At 36.5% G+C, this 18,178-nt stretch overlaps 1 protein-coding gene across 1 annotated transcript; it reads right to left on the minus strand.

Annotated features, from left to right (window-relative positions):
* Positions 1 to 12,773: 12,773 nt before the first annotated feature.
* Positions 12,774 to 16,349, minus strand: GPR15 (G protein-coupled receptor 15). The gene has a single exon (XM_017672730.3). It carries the CDS (start codon positions 16,244 to 16,246, stop codon positions 15,164 to 15,166), a length of 1,083 nt encoding a protein of 360 aa, XP_017528219.1. The 5' UTR covers positions 16,247 to 16,349; the 3' UTR covers positions 12,774 to 15,163.
* Between the last annotated feature and the right edge of the window lie 1,829 nt (positions 16,350 to 18,178).

Raw genomic sequence — 18,178 nt, forward strand, 5'->3', positions numbered from 1 at the left:
GCTTACTACAAGTTAGCACACAGTTTAAAAGTATTTAAAATTAGTGGTGCCAGTTGGGCTTGGTGTTTTCTCTCTGCCTGCTCTGCATCTCATAAGCAAGCAAGCAAGACTCTGCTCAAAATGGAATGACAATGGTGTGTTTATCTTATCCTCTAAATTGTAAAATTGTGGCTTCTGGCTAAGGTGTGGCAATTGAAGAATAACAAAAGAAAAATGGCTGCACATTTTGGAAATTTCATTATAAAATAGGCAACTGTTTGTTTTGTGATTGTTATTCTTACCCAAAGTTGCTAATGATGTTTTTACTTTTGGATTAAGCATTTCCCTGTCTCAAAACATTTACCTAACACTAATGATAATGATAATTCCTAATTCTGTATTTTCTAACTCTGTGAAAATGATGCTCAACAGTTCAAGAAAAGTTTATATGACTAAACACAAGAGAAAACAAAAATTATACTGTTATTTAAAGGGCTCTGAAAGCATTTTGATTCACTTTGCCATATTCTAATGTACAGAAATACTGATTTTCAGGTTTGTAAAAATTAGAAACATAGATTTGCAAAATGACACAAGCATTTCAGTGTATTAGGACTCTGTTTGCCATTTTATAATCACCCAAAGTCCCAATACCACCACTTTTACTGCTACTAATGATCACTACTATTACTACTAATAATCATCACTGATATTTGTTGAGCATATGTTCTGTGCCAAGCACTGTTCCAAATGCATCCCATGTTTTGACTAATTTCACTTCCACAATAACTGAGTGAGGTAGATACCATTTTCTACAACTAAAGATACTGAGGCACAGAGCCTACAGTTACATATTGACTGACACAGCCAGAATTCAAACCTGGACTCAAAGTTCTTCCTTTTCATCACTAAAAAAAATCTTCTAGGGCAATGCATTCAAAGTCTGTGCCACAGAACACCAATTTTATTCAAAACTCCTGAAAAAAAGAAAAAAGGAAAAATTTTATGTACTTAAGTGCATTTGGAAGCTACTGCAAACTGTAACCTCTCTGTGTATACTCATAATGTATGCTGTATTAAAAGTTGTGAGAATTTTCCCAGACAAGAACCCTATATAACAGAATGTAAATTGAAATTTAAAGTGGGCAACAAATAAAATAAATGCAAAATTCCCAAGTGTGTCGCTCAATCATCATAGGCAAACTGTACAAGCACGTTATCTGGGAACCTATTCCACAACTCTTGGATGCTTTCAGAAACTGGAGAGGTTTTGTGAGATTTTCTTTTGGAGAGATGAGTAGCTGTGCCATGGGGCCCAACCTTACCTGCTTGGAAAGTTGCTACCTCCTACATCAAGCCCAGTGAGCAATGGCTTCCTTGCGACTACTGGAAGAGCTTAACGCGTACTGCTGCTTGAGGACAATGATGTTCCATTGCTTCATATGGACCAAGGGTGGGCTGTAGGGGGTGACTGGTGTGGAGCCTCCCAGGTCATGAACTGGGGCTTAAGCAGGGGTGCAGACATCGGGGAATGACAATCATCACTCAAGTCTTGAGAATTGTTGCTGGAGAAGTCCCCTAGGATGGAATGTTCAAAGAACTAAAATTGGCCCATATGAGTCACCTTCACCATCTGCCATGCCAGACACGAAGTCACTCACTTAACAAAGTAAGGACTATAAATCCCCTACTGTCTCTCCCTGCTCACCTAGGGTTGTCAGATAGAATACAAGGTGCTCAGCTGATTTTGAATTTCAGATGAACAATGAACACTTTTTTTTATTGTAAGTATATCTCATGCAAGATTTGGGACATACTTATAACAAAAATTATTTGTTACTCATTTGAAATTCTAATATAACTAGGCATCATGTATTTTTATCTACTAAATCTGGCACATTTACCCCCCATTCCACCTTTCCCTGAGCAGCTGGTGAGTAGGTGAATGGTGAGGGGAAGGACAGAACCGAGGTTGTTTTGTCTTCTGAATTCTAGGTTTTGAGATTTAAAGCTCTTCCCAAAGAAAAAGTAGAGAAGTCAAAAATAGACCTGCCAAGATCTTCAGGCAGGGCAGAGGATTACCCGAATGAATAAATTTGAAAAGGATTGAGAATTTAAAAATGAATATTACATTTTGAGTACACCACAAATCTTTGTTAGATGATCCATTTATTGAGATGGTCCTCCCCAGGACCACAGTAATACTAACTTCTCTTGGAATTTGTTCTCTTCAGAACACATTTTGGGAATTCTACTTTGTTTTGTATCTTTGTGGTATAATTAACTAAAGAGCTGGGTTATATTGGAGAATTTTGGCCATACTTTGTTGGTGGACCAGCGTGTGAGTATACAAGACCCCTCAAGTAAAAGAAAACCCAACTCAAAGGGTCATAACAACAAAAGAAATGCTTAGGTTGAGGTGACTGGAATGTCCTGGTGAAGTGACGACTGCAGGGTTGGTCCATCCTGCAGTGCAGCCATGCCAGCAAGTACCCAGTATTTTTTTATTTTGCCTTGTTTTTTGCATTGTGTCTTTGATTTTCTGTCTTTTCTCTTTACTGTGAACAATGTTAATTTTGTTCTAAGTTGTTTTCATTCTTACTTTTAATAAGGTGGTTGCAAGTTTTAACAGTATCCAGTGGGGGAGAGATCAATGCTGTCCCAACATTCCAGAGAGCCTGGTTGGCTGGTCACAGGCTCACCTTGTGGTGCCTTGAAGTCTATGAGGACTTTTCCATGGGGCCAAGAATGGATTCAAGTTTTACCAAAACACATGAGCTATGTGGGAAAGCAGAGAGATGACTGCCTGGGGTGGGAGTAGAGTGTGAAAATGGATGCTTGGTCAACCAGCTAATGTCCAGTACAGCTGGGAATTTAAGTTGCTGTCACTCGGTGCATGTAGGGGTGATACTCAAAACTATCCAACAGCCTGCACCCTCATGGGCACAGACCAATCTGCCTGCAGTGCAGGACACTGGCTCCCAAAGGTCTCTTGCTTGCACAGTGGTAACCCTTTGGTTGATTTTGAAGGATCCAGGAGCTCCTAGGGAAGCTGTCACTAGGCCATGATGAGTGGCCACTCAGAGGACTCAGGGCAGTTGCTATTTACCAGTTGTAACAGAAATATACCATTTTCTTAATTTAACAGTATTTATAATTGTACCTTGTATACCAGTTCAATGACTTAAAGAAAGGAAAACACAAGGGATTTTTGCCCCTGAATAAGACTTTTCACTTAATTTTCTCATTTGAAAAATGAGTGGGTTGAAATAGATGATTTTACAACTTTGATGGCAATGTCTGTGTTGTATTCTACAAAAATTTATATAAATAAGACTAATTCTATAATGCACCTTGTGATATGCCTGCATTAAATAGAATATTGCCAACAGCTATGAATTCTAAAATTCAAAGAACCAAGTTTCCATTTGAAATTTGGCACATTAAATTTAACTGAATTTAAGTCTGAATTTAGATCTTTCTACTGCAATTTTGAAATACATAATTTCTAAAGACCATGAGGGATTTCTCATTTCTCATTTTCTGTTTTGCAGTAAAACAAGGGGGAAAAAAACCATTTAACATATTAAAAACCATTCATGCTGTTTTGATCTTAACGGAAAGCAGAGACACAAACAGAATGTCTAAAGAAAAGTTAGAGTTAAGACGGAAACCCTTCTTTCACCTGAAGATGATTCAGTGGCTGAAGTAATCCATTCAGAGCAGCTGCTAATGGTGGAGTAGGCAAAGGGCAGAGGGACAGGGAGAGGCTGGCAGCTACAACGCTGTTCCCCCCAATGAGTCAGTGCCCGCAGAGGGCAGAGCTGAAGTGCAGTTAGAGACAGTTTTCTCAAGGCTTTGCTTGCCTGCCTACAGTCCCTGAGAAGCCCTCCCAACCTCTTAGGTTCTCAGCTGGCTGGTTATCTTAGATACAAAAAACCAAGGGGGAGGAATTTTTTCTAAATTGAATAGAAAATCAGCCACAGTGATGATGCTGTTTCCTACCCGGCCCTCTTCCTTTTTTTCCCCACTCCCCACACCAACACAGAATTAATTATTCCAGAGGGCAGTATTGCAGCCACCAGAATTATAGGCAAGAGGGAAAAATAATAAATTTATTTCTTAGTTTTTCCTACAAAGACATGCTTAAAATGTTTGTGATATTTTGAATTTTTAGTCTGTCTGATGGAGCATTTTAAACATTTGCAAATCTATATTTATAGATTTTTCTACACTTTAAGTCATCAAAAATGTCAAAGCCAAGAAAGGCTTTAACTTTCAAAGAAAGAACTCACCTACAACTAGCATTTTCTTCTATCTTCATACAAAATCATGGCTTGGCAGATCCTTAGGTACATCCCTCCCTCTTTATATATACTTTTTGGTAGAGTTGTATGTATACACACATCTGTGTTAATTAACCCAGCTGTTACAGAGACTTGGAAGGAAAGACATAGTCACAGGGATAGGGACTGATCATCTTATCCCTTTAAGGGGGATTTCTAGCATAGAACTACCTAGACCTAAATAATGACTGTGATACAAGGCTTTGAATAAAAATAGTTCTGAAAGAAAATTTATAAAATTTGCTGCCCAGAGGCTAAAATAAATTTATTAACCATAATGAAGGTCCTAGTTCTATGGGTCTGCATGTTTGGATATGAGTATGATATGCTTAATATGTAATGTTATATAGAGGTTACATATACTCCAACAACAACTTGATAAATCTTAAGTCTGTAAAACTAGATTATTTTAAATTAAAATTTATTTTTAAAAATATGTATTTGTGTTTGTACTTACAAGGTTAATAAAGAATATAAAAACCAAACATTACACATATAAATGCAAACATTACTTGCATGAAAGTTAGTCCATTTATTATTTGATCTTTAGTAACCCCAAGGAAAATAGTGTTATCCTCATTTTGCAGGTAAGGAAACTGAGACACAGAATGTCAACCACTGGTCCGAGGTCCCACAGACTTTACTAAGTGGTTTGTTTTTATTGATTCCAGCTCAAATTTTTCTGATTTTAAAGCTTTTATGTTTTCCACTATGTTACCCTGGTTTTTTTTTTACTCCATTATTTTAAGGCATTACTCAGTTTAATTTTCCCAGGCAAGCAAGAGAAAATTTGTAAATATCAGAAAGGTGCAAATGTATACCTTTATATAAACTCCAGTAATAGCTACATTAGTGATCGTTACTATGTCACTACAAATCATTACCTAGGTGTCATCCAAAGGTATCCTTAAGGACTTCTCTTAAGCCTTCTAATCAAGATACTTCCCAGAGAGATTATTTTATGTATGCTTAATATATGACTTTAGTATGAAAATGTATAAACACTGGCTATTCATTATATAGCAGGTTCTATCTTTGACATGTCTGAAAATGTGTCAAGAGGAGGCTTGAACCCTCAGAAAATTTACATCCTCTCAGGAAAAAGAAATGGTTTTTTTCTTGCATTACTTCAGATTTGCAGAGGAGTCCTCAAGACGGAGAAGGCTAGAGATTTTACTGGGAGAGTGAACTAGAGAAGCAGGGAGAGACCCGCAGACTCAGACCCCTCTGGAAAAAAAGAGGGAAGGAAAAAGGACTGGGTAGATTTTTTCACAGGTCAGTTTATAGAAATTAAGTGTGATACATGTGTGAACGATTGAACAGTTTCTGGGTGCTAAATGAATACTCAGTAAAGTGATTTTATACTTGATCTCCATTAAAAAAATCATTGCAATGATAATTGTAGCTATTTATTACAAGTCATTTACCCTGTGCATTTTTCTTAGTAATAGGGCTGTACCCATTAAAATGGAAAATTGGTGTCGGGCCAAGTGGTTTCCCTTCCTTGAGAGCTTAGTGAACAATCTTCACACATCCTCAAAACTAGAAAACTTTCTAGGTAAATTCAAGTGAAAGAGAAAAACGTTAAAAGTCGACATTCTTCCTTGTATGACTGCTCAAATTTTAAAAATTCATTGCTTTTACTTAAGAAATTTTTCACTTGGAAATATTTGCACTTTTTTAGAAGTATCATGTTATTTGCAAATTTTAGAATAAAACGTTTGGAATAAATGGTAATACAGTCAACTATTTTACTATCCAACCACTTCTAATTTGCACTTAGTTGAAAAATTGAAAAATATTGAGAAAAACTGCATTTATGTATGAAACTAGCCTGACCTTTGACTTAATGGACAAGTCAATTAGTAAAAGTAATCTTTTGGAAGCTTTGAACTGTAAGTCCGGGAAAAGGAAATCCCTGGGCAAAATACCCCTAAAAACCAAAATCAGTCAAAGGAAGAAATAAAGTTTAAAACCCGTTTATTACTCACAAACTGCAATCCCAGGCGGTCTTTCCGTCCCCCTCACCTCTCAGGTACAGATAAGCCCTCTGTTGCCCAAGTAATCACCCATTGATACGGAGATGAACTTCTCCACCCCAGAGGAAAGATGCAAATGTACTAAAGCCATACTTTTTTCCACCTCTGAATGCCTATTGATATGCACATATACTAAAGGCAGGTGAGATATTCTGGAAATGTTTCAATTTTACCCACAATTGCCTCTTCCAGAAATCTTGCTTTACAATTTACTCAATCTCCTTCTTCCGACCAATTTTATGCAATAGCAACAGCAATAAAATCTTGATAATCTTCAAGCCAGAGGATTCAGCCTATGCAGATCAAGCAAATGTACTTTACAGCACAATCTCTCACTAAGCACAAAACACATTTCTCCACTTGTTTACTCATTCCTAACAATCATGCTAGATTGCTCACAAAACCTTTACCAAGCATTAGACAAAGTTAAGCCTCTCTTTAAACATTATTTTCTTGACAACAGCAATACAATCATAATTCTCAAGCCAGAGGATTCAGCTAGGTTACTTTACAGCACAACTCTCACTTAGCACAAAATACGTTTCTACACTTGTTCACTCATTCCTAACAATCATGCTAGATTGCTCACAAAACTTTTCCCAACCATTAGACAAAGTCAAGCCTCTCTTTAAATATTATTTTCTTGACAACAGCAACACAATTATAATTCTCAAGCCAGAGGATTCAGCTAGGTTCAAAGTCCCATGCAGATTAAGTCTAAAGCTCATCTATTCCAGCCATCACGCAGCAGCTGCAGCCAGGGGGCGCATCCAGGACACAAAGACCGTAGAAGCAAATAACCCTGATTGTTGGGGGTCAATTTGCTGTTATTACAGGAACACACAGAAGGCCAACTTCCAGGCCTTTTCCCCAAGGTGCCAGAAGAGCCAGCCTTCACTGATCCATGTGTTGAAATGTCCAGAGCCACGTCCATTTTACTGCTAATTGCTGCACCCATTCTTGCAACACATGTCCAATACAGTGGGTACCTCGATCGCTCTCAGTAACCGGCAAGCGAACATATGCTGCAGAGAGATGCTCTAGGCCCCTCTTGGTGGTTTGCTGATCTGCACAACGTGCAGGGCACACCTTCCAGGCTCGGCTGACTTCTTCAAAGGTGAAAGACAAGCCACACCGATGGGTCCACATTGTCTTTTGAGGTGTCTGTGCCACACCACTCCGTGGTCTTTGGGTCCAGTCTCGCACCCACCCCCATGATGGGATAGGAGGTTATTACCTTGGTTGGAGCTGTTCCGGCAATGGGCTCTGTAGCCATCAAGGCGTGGTACACAGCAGCCAATTGCTTCAAGGTGACTCAGACCTCTGCTCTTTTCCATTGTTGTGGCCAGGCTCTGACTGGCAGCAAGAGCAGCAGCAGTGGCAGAAGCAGTAGCCTTACGGTCGGGCCACAAGCCAGGGTCGGCGTGGCCAGCAGTAGTGGTGGCGCCTCCAGGACCACACAAGTGTAGACACATGTCCCTTGGCGTGAGTGCCGCTTCTCCCCATCATTTCTAGGGGCGGCCCTCCCAAAGGTCGCACCCATGATGACAGGTTTTGGGGTCACAGGAATCCTGCCGTCTACGCCAACTGTAAGTCCAGGGAAAGGAAATCCTGGGGCAAAATACCCCTAAAAACCAAAATCAGTCAAAGGGAGAAATAAAGTTTAAAACCTATTTATTGCTCACAAACTGCAGTCCCAGGACATTCTCTGTTCAAGCAGCAACCACACTGGCCCTCTCCCCCACCTCTCAGGTACAGATAAGCCCTCTGTTGCCCAGGTAATCACCCATTGATATGGAGATGAACTTCTCCACCCCTGAGGAAAGATGCAAATGCACTAAAGCCATACTTCTCTCCACCTCTGAATGCCTGTTCATATGCAGATGTACCAAAGCCAGGCGAGATATTCTGAAAATGTTTTAATTTTACCCACAGAACCAAACGACTTGCTGCATTTAATATAAGAACAAATTCATTTCACTGGGTTTTAATTTGATAAAGTTTTGTCCAAAGTCAAATAACCCCAAAGTTATGAATATTAAATTTAAAACTGAACATATTTTAAAAACTCCTATTTTGATTTTAGAGTCAAAATTGTACTGAAATATTAATAGATGTATTATGCCACATATAACATTTATTTCAGCATCCTTTAAAGTTTAAAAAACAAATACATACTCATTAAAGAAAATTAAAAATATTCATAAAAATATAAAGAAAAATAAAATTAAAAGTGAATTTGTTGTTGGTTCTACTACTTTAAACAATTATTATTAACATTTTAATATACTCCCTAAGTAAAGCAAGCTGAGTTAATTGTTGTTTGATGTTAAAAATAACAGGCTTAATAGTTGAATATCATGCTTTCTTATTCTTAGAAAGTATGTTTCCTTTTTTCCTTGATTGTGGGTCAGTAATTATTACCCTTATTATTAACTTACATCATAACATTCTTAACTTCCCCTCCTAAAAATGCTGCATGGAAAATATTATTTCTTATTTAAAGTAAATTTAAACCAAGCTTTTACTTTACTTTTGGGACAGTTTATAATTAAATTACACTCAGTCAGTCCAAGAAGTCTTTCCCATACCCCACACCTACAATCCTGGTCAACTTCAGTATTTAATGTTTAAAGCTGTGTCAATTTAATACATAAAAATTATACCTTGTTATTTTAATTTGGACATCTTTGAATATTTGTCATGATAAATATTTTCTTGTTTATTGGTGGTATTTTTTTCTATATTTGAATTATATGAGTGAAATTAATGTGATTTAAAATCCTAAAGACTGTAAGTTGTGCAGCTCTGCACTGATTTTTCAATTCTTTACACTTTTCTAATTTAAACTGTTCTTATTAATGCACACAAGTCAGATCTGCATTGCATGAACATCTTTTTCATTAGAAATAGAGTAGCCATTTCTATCTAACCTTAACTGTTCAGAATCTGTATTTTTTGCTTTAAACATAAAACCACAGGCCAAGTTTCCATTCTCATTTACCACTTCTCTACCTGAGTTGTCAGTTTCACTTCTGGTCTAAACTGAGGGTTAAGTGAGAGGGTACCTCATTAAATCAGTCTTTGGGCAAGGTCTGCATCAATTTATCTACTTTACTTATCTTTTTCAGTTTTTCATTTGAAAATAAATTTAAACCTAATACTGTTCAAAATGTGTTCTGGTATTTAAAAATAATCTTTTAGGATTAACAGTCTTTAAGGACAGTGGAAGAATTTCATTTGGGGATGCCAATGTGAATATTTCTTTAAGGAAATGTGACAATATTTAGGAAATAATCATCCAAATGGCAATTACATGAAATGACCTGTATATGGACTAAATACAGCTTTTCCCTAAACTTTGGAAAGGATTATAGAAAGTGATTTGACTTGTAATTTTCTTTTATCTAATAAGCTCTTTGGTGTTAGTACTTCATTCTTTGATTCAAAAAATATGTAAGTATGGGAGGATTGTAAACTCCATGAAGAAACAAGTTTTATTTCTACCTCTCTAAATCAGAAAGTCTAATAATGCTATATATATATAGTAGTTGATTGTGGGCACAAGCTATTGGTTTAACTTTTTAATCGGAAATTTTATTCTTATTTATATTTTTATTGTAATTGTTCATATATTTACATTTACAAATGCCATTTTATTCTGTATTTCTATTTACTATATTTTGTTTTCTCCTTTCTTGCATTCTGTCAAGTACTGGAGACTGAATATTAACAACAAGATTCAGCAGAAGCTCATTAGCTGCATTTGAACACTGTACTTCTGTATTTCTGTGAGTGTGTGTGTGTGAGAAAGAGAAAGAAATTTGTGAGTGACCGCAATATGCCTGTTTTACAACCCATCAATTACAATAAGGATCTATTAGTTATAATAACAAATATATCTGTCATAGTGCATTGTGTATATTAGACACTGTATATTCACAGTTTGATGTTTGAAATATCAACTGTTTTCAAGGAACTCCACAGGTCTATGACATAAAAGGCATAAATTTAAACCACTGGCCTATGATGGGATGAGGAATGAGTGACTTAACAGGTCAGGCCAAACTCCAGGATTGGTATCTCATTTCTGCTTTATTTTCTATACACCATGAAGTATCTCTGGAGAGGCTATACTTTACTAAATTTATATGGAGTACATTTTATGTTATACCAGAATTTGCAAATTTAGGAATTTGTGTAAATTTTGCAATCAACAGTTTTTAAACACTGTTTATGTTCTATAATGAAAAGAACAGAGTTGCTTGTTGAAGACTTTGGCACAGAAAATTTTTTAAAAATCAAGAATAATTTTCAGTCTGTGTATGATTTTTTGATACATAATATTTTATCTGATCTAAGAAATCATGAGAAAATCTATATTTTCTGCCTTGTATATAATTAAGAACAAATGGAGAGTGCATTTATAAATATAGATCATAAAGTATTCTAGCAAGGAAACCCTTTTTACATTTCATTCTGAACTAATAATAATATGGAAATGAAATCTTTCCAATCAGAATGATAGGAGCTACAGATATAAATGTTAAGTTTCTCATTAATATTAACAAATTAAATGCTCGTAGATGAAACCTAACTCTTGTTAACTAGGGAGTGATAAGAAACTAATTATTAAATCTTGATTAGTAAATAAGAAAAATCACCAAATGTCAGATTGATGATATCCTTTACTAAATCTGCAGAGCATTACAAAAATAATATGAACATTGTATCACAAATCCTTTTAATGGGTCATTTCAACTTAACCACATATGGCCAACACAAAATATCTCCACTGTAATTTTAAAGTGTTTTTGGATCTTAGAAATTTGGTACTCATATACACAAACTAAGAATTTTTTAATTTAATAATGTTTGCCAACAACAGAATATTTGCCCCCACTTGTAGATTAATAAAGGGACATTTTGTGTGAGTTTATATTTCATTCTGATTTAACCTGTCATAAACCTTCATTTTATTAACAATTAAAGCATTGTATATTTAAAGTAGATTTTTTTTCTTTGAATGTTGTGGGATACAATCTTAGGATGCAAGTCCTATTTTTCAAATACATTTAGGAAACATTACTCCACTAAGGCAAATGACAAAGATAACAAGTGACCAGAGTAACTCAGCCCAAGGTAGATTTTTACAGCTGCAATAGAAAATCAGGTCACTGGTATTGCTGTTTCTTCCTGTGCACTTACATGTAAAGTCTACTCATGGTTGTTTATTCATAGACTTGATAAAAACAAAGAATATTGACTCAAAGAAAATAACTTAAAATAATAACAGGCACACCAATCCATAACAATCTCTGTGGAAGACAAAATCCAGTAACCATTTACATGTGTTCTTTTAGTTACAGTTATCCTCCTTCTCTTCTCCAGATGGAACTTCTCTCTCCAATGGGACTGGAGGCCATCAGCTCGGTACCAGGCTACAGCAGTGGCTCTTTTAGAAGCAAATTTCTTTTGATACTGCTTGACTTTTGTGAATGAGCACTGCAGGGAAACTGAGGCTTACTGTTTTCTGCGGCACACACAGTTGACAAGTCATTTCTCACTTCTGAGAGCACCAGGGGGGAAATTGAAGGAGTCAAGATGAATCATTGAGGAAGATTTCTTTCACTCAGCTTCCCATCATACTGTGCATTTCTTCATCTATTTAAAAACTAACTTGTGACTCCTTAGTAATAGTCCACTCTCAGTCACGCACATAGCTTCCCTTTAAGACTGTTAGTCTCACCCACTGGATTCTCACTCAGAGGTGATTTTGGACTTGTTAGAGTGGACAAATTAAAGGATTGCGATGAATATCAGGTTAGTTTTTATCTTCTAATATGGCTCAAATGGAGTAAATGTGTGTTTGCAAATACGTGAGACTTGAGTATATCTATTTTAATTAATTATAAGTTATCAGACATCTTCTTTGCCAGGCTTTAGTGAGGAACTTTTCAGTGATAAGTTTGAGAAAAATTGCTTGAGAAATGCTGAAGAGATGACTATCTTTTGTTATTAAAATCATGGCAATTGCTTAAACAAATGACAACAAATAATACTAACCTGCAGTAATTCCCCTAGACATTTACTCTATTAAATTTTATTTTGTTTCTCTAGGTTTGCATATAACCATCAAATCATAATTGTGTTAAGGTGCCAGAATATTATTCTAGAAACTTGTGGAAGTAAGTGCTGATTTGTTCTATATTGACATTAAATTACCACAAGGTAGCTCTTAAAATAATAAAAATCTTGACAAGTAGTACATTTATGTCTATATTTCTACATGTACTTGTAGCTACATATTTATATAAATAGAATTTTTCCCTATTAAAAATGTGGAAATCCTATGGCTTAAGAATATGAAAAATGAGACACAACCAAATAATTTATAATAAACCTTTTAATGCTATTATAATGTAAATTGCCTTTCATACCAAAGGAATCCATATGTGACATAATAACACACCAACTCAATGAAGTTTTGAAATTTTTTCTACCAGAGTTAGGTTATCTGTAATATGTCTATATTTCCTTCCATCATTGGTACATTATGAGTATAAAATATAGTAAGATAGTCTTAAGGTATAAAGTTAGCATATCTATTTAAAGTTTTAAAAAGTACAATATATCTTTCTTCACTGTTATTTAATCTCAGCAAAAACTTAAGAGATGAAACAGAAGTAGACAGATTCTTAAAATTTGTTAAATTAGAGTGATTGTCATATGATACTCTGTTTAGAAATTTTTAAGCAACATTCAAAAATTAATAGTAGTTTTATATAGTAACCTTTTACTCAATATTTTTAAAAATTCATATTTATTAGTTTTACAATATCCTCGAGAATACTATAGACACAGATATTACCATCTACATTTAGATATAGGAGAGTAACACAATTTGCTCAATGTTCCAACAGTAAAGATGCAGTTAAACCTAATAATTCCGATTTTTCCTCATTTCTTAACAAATACCTTAGCTGATTGATTGGGCTATTTTTTTAAGGCAGCATTTCTCATAGACAATGATTTTCATGACTAGTAATAGTGCTTTATTTGTTTTTAAATTCTGCCTTCTATATTTTGTTTTTATTTAATCTTTAGAGATCTATTTGTTTAAATTCAGTTTTGAAATTTTTCCAATAAATTTTCTCATGATTTACAGTTTTTTTCTTGATCTGATAAATTATTAAAAGGCTGTTAGAATAACAAAACTAATTAATATTAATGTGTTGATAGAAATTAATGCAATATAGAAGAACACTTATATAAGGAAATTATATTTTCATTTAATGAAAGTTTAAAAGAAATAAACTAATTTATTAGCCAAAAGCTTTATTTTCAACTTCTAAATAAATTATAATATAAGAAGATACCCAATATTTGAGATGTCTTTTAATGTGAAAGTTACATAGGATCAACTTGAATTACCTAGTCTATGAAAAGATTCTAAGCTTTCTCTTCCTAATATTTAGAAGTGAAATAATAATAATTCATTTGGGTCAACAGTGGGGGTAAAAAAACAACCCACTTTCGTTTGCATCAAAAGTGTTTACAATAGCATGTTTGCTACTACAAATCCTTTTGTGGTTGCTGCTAATTATATGCTTTCCACTTCAAAGTCTTTCAAAGGAATATAGGTACAAATCAACTCAATAAACATTTATTGGGTGAAGGAATTCAAGAAGGTCTCTGGATTTGGAAAAAATGTATATAAAGTACCACTAAAATCTTCATTATGGATTCTTTTTACTTTAACTGAATACAAAGCACCCTGTCTTTCTATATTATTGGATCAAATCTAGAAATTATATACACAGAGCAAATGATGCTAAAGGGGATGGGTAGCATTAACATTTTAATTAAAATACAAAATGATAGTCCACACAAGCATTTAGCTAAGCATTTGATGACTTCCAATTATATTAGTAGTAACATTTTCATTTGATAACTAGGTAATTGGGTAAGTAAAAAACGTAATTAAAGCGAAGGCCTATCCTAATTTATAATGGCAATGAAAACAGAAAAGCATAGTAAAACACCATTTTAAAGTAGTTATAAACCATTACAATAAGATACATTTTGACCACTGCATATTATAAGGACGTTAAGGTCAAGCCTTGCTTTCTTGTTAAAATGCTCTAGAAGATCAGGTGATAAAGTCCCAAATCATAAACACAAAATGATTTTATCCTCATGAGCTTTTTGCCAGGCCAGCGTCATTGGGAATGGCATAGGGTAAAAGACAATGTTGGAAGGTGGTAAAGAATCACCACAAAAAGTTTTAAGAACCCTACTTCATTACAATCAGTTACAGAGCACAGTTATATTACATTGTTTGCTACCTGCATTGTCACCACATTTCTCACCCAGGGGACATGGGCAGAATCCTTTAAGCATAGTCCCATTCAGAGCCCAGTATGAAGGGTGGTGTGGATCTAGGCAGCCTGGTTCTTGAGAAAAGAAAAAGCTGGAATGTGCATTAATAATCTTGAAGAAAGGAACCGGTCCAGGCAGGGGCCATTGTCTCAGAGTTCAAGGACATGTAGGAGTTATATTTTTCCTGGTGAACATGATTGGCAAGGGTCAAATAAGGCCACTCAGCTAAAAATATAGCACATGGCCTAGTTATATCCGCAAACACTGGGACTTCTCAGTCTCCTCTTTAAAAATTAACTCTTCCTTGTATTTATGAAGAAATACAAATACCATCAGTAGTACTTTTACTCTTTCTTTGTTGTTGACATAAATTAACTTTCCAACCCCCCAAGAGAGCTTGGAACATCACAGTCCCTTTTAGAGTGACACAGACCTCTTCCTCCTTCTGGAAAAATCCTCTGCATGAATGACATTAGAGAGAGCCTTAGTGAGGTGACTATCGGAGGTCTCGGTGCTGCTCCCAAACTCATGGTTCTTCACGCAAGGGCATAAGCAGTGCAGGATGGCCCGGCGGACGTAGCTGTCAAAGATATAGTAAATGAAAGGATTGACACAGCTGTTGGCAAATGCCAAGGGCCCACTCACCTCCATTCCCAGCTGGAGAAAAGCTGAGGAAAAGGCGAGTTCTTGCTGCAACCCAGAGACAACAGCCAGGAGCTTGAAAGTATTAAACGGCAGCCAGGAAAAGACAAAGGCTGCCACCACAATAAAGATGATCTTCATGGATTTCCTCAGTTTTTTGTTATGCTTTCCTGACTGCTGGTAATGGGCACACAGTTTCCTTGTGATGCAACAGTAGCAGGCCATAATGCTCACCAAAGGAACAAAGAAGGTAAAAATTAAGGCCACCAGGGCCCAAGTCAGTTTAGTGGAAGTAGCCCTCTTCTCTGCACAGTATGGCTTACTGTCAATCAGGGTGAGCTCCCTGGACAGAAGAGTAGGCAACCCCAGAAGGCAGGAGATAAACCAGACACTGGCACAGACTCCATATGCACAGTCTTTCCTTCTGAATTTCCTGGATAGGGCTGGACACACAATGGTGACGTAGCGGTCAACACTCATGCAGGTGAGCAAGAAGACACTGCAGTGCATGTTGACTGAGATCATGTAGGAGCTGCCTTTGCACAGGAAAGAGCCTGTCCTCCACAGTCCTAAAGATGCTTCTTTATCCACCCAGAGAGGCAATGTGACAAGGAAAATGAAGTCAGAGGCAGCCAGGTTGATGATGAAGATGTCAATCAGTCTTCCACTGCCCTTTTTGAAGAACAGTGCACTCAGGAGGAGCAGGTTCCCCAACACTCCAATCAGGAACACAGCTGTGTAAAAGATGGGAAGGAAGACAGATGTATAAGGAACATGGGAGTGGGTCTCCTCAATTTCAGGATTTGGGCTTGTAGCATAGAAATAATCCAAATAAACAATGGTTGCTTCTGGATCCATCACTAAGATCAGGTGCCAAATCTGGTAAGTTTTCTTACCAGAAGTTTTTGTGTGAATTTTAGAAATCTCCAGGTGGCTTCTTTTATGTAATGCCTACCTCTTCTCTTCGAGCCTCTTAAAAGATCTTGGGACAAGTATAGGAACAATTAAAAAATGCAGTTTCTACCAATCCTCAGCAAGGGCCCACAAGAAACACCACCCTGATTGGTATTGGGTGGTTGTGGTTGTGGTTTTCTTTATTTGCATTTGCCCAGGAAACTGAGATGCTTTTTGACTTCTTTCTTCAAGATGTTCAGTTTATTTCTTTAAATCCAGAAATTAGGAAATGAATTAACTGTTTCCTCTCATGAACTTCAAAGATATCCTTTGCCTTTCTGACACTGAGAATCCTTTTGCTCTAGGCTGCTGTTTCAGATAGGATACTGTTTGACTTCTACAATTTAAACTGGATGATGACAAACATACACTTTTTATTTACATTGTTGGTGAAATGTGAAGAAAATAGTCTTTCATTGCATAAGGAATGAATTGAAAATTTCCTGAATCAGACTAGCCACACCTACGGCAAACAATGATTTCAAGTAGGGTATGAAATTCTTTCCATTTATTTGGCTCTTTCAGTTCATAAGTGATCCACTCATTCTGTTTAATTCAATAAGTTTTTTTATATGCCCAAACGGCTGGGATCACATGTGCATTTATCATTTTAAAAACTTTTCCATTACAATTAGCCCAGCAACTTGCACATAGTAGGTACTTTGGAAATGTTAGTTTATTTGAGTTGATTAGGGAAACTCTTGTTTCGTGATTCAGTATAATTAGCAAGGATCAATTCGTTGGTATTCAACTGCTGGCATTGTTGTTTATTTGCTTACAGATGCAGGTCTTTAAAAATCACAAACTGCTATTTTTATGCTGTCTGCTATTGTAATTCAACCAATGAAATCCTCTTCTTTATAGTTAACATCCTTGACTAAGGGACTTTCTCCCTATTAACCCTCAAATACCTATCCTTCATCAGACTCTAAATTCCCATTGATCTACCCCTCTGTCTTGCCAATAGATTTCAGCCCTGGGCAAGTTCACTATGGATTCAGTGTGACCAAAGAAAATGACAGCAAAATGTTCTTGGGGTGAAAGGGTTATACTCAATGTTATTTCCAGGTGGCAGGTCAGTCACTAAAATCCCATTCACTCGGAGCAAGTCTGCATGCAGCAAGCTGCTCTCTGCCTCTGGGCCCCTCCGTCCGCACAGCTGTCCTCTGGGCTTCTCAGCACAGCCGTCCTGCACAGCCGTCCTCGGGGTCTCTCTGCTCAGTCATCCCGCACAGCTGTCCTCTGGGCCTCTGTCCTTGGCGCTGCCACCACTCCAGCCTCTGCTCTGCTCTTCTGCAGCCTTGCAGCCCTGCCACTATTTTGCACCCAGAGCACTGGGTGGAGCTCTTTATATAGAGTCAACAGCCATGTATTGCCCACAGGTGTGCATCGAGCTAGTCAACCAGGGCCAATGAGAATCCTGGCTTCAGGAATTCTCATTTTATCCACACCCTCACCTTTATAGCAGTGATTTTTTCAGCCTGTGAGTCGAGTTTTCCTTATGTATGTCCACAAAAGAGTGAACTTCACTCTTGAAATTACTGACCAAGAAACAGACAGGCTTATATTAAATGACATTATAGTGGAGGTGCTAGGATAGGCACTATAAAAGGAAGGTTTGAGGTTCATTCAAAACACTTGAAAAACAGACTAATATTGAAAGGATCCTATCACATTTTTCTCTCATCTGTTCTCTTTTATATTGGGAAAACCATAGTAAAATATAACAAATTCTGTAACTGACTCCATTTATTTCAGTTCTTTACTGGCTTAAGTGGCTCAAGGACTCCTCTCTATTCTTCCCTCCATCTCATTTCACTGTCAAAATTACAGTTT

This window comes from Manis javanica, chromosome 3, assembly GCF_040802235.1.
Source record: "Manis javanica isolate MJ-LG chromosome 3, MJ_LKY, whole genome shotgun sequence".
Classification (NCBI taxonomy): domain Eukaryota; kingdom Metazoa; phylum Chordata; class Mammalia; order Pholidota; family Manidae; genus Manis; species Manis javanica.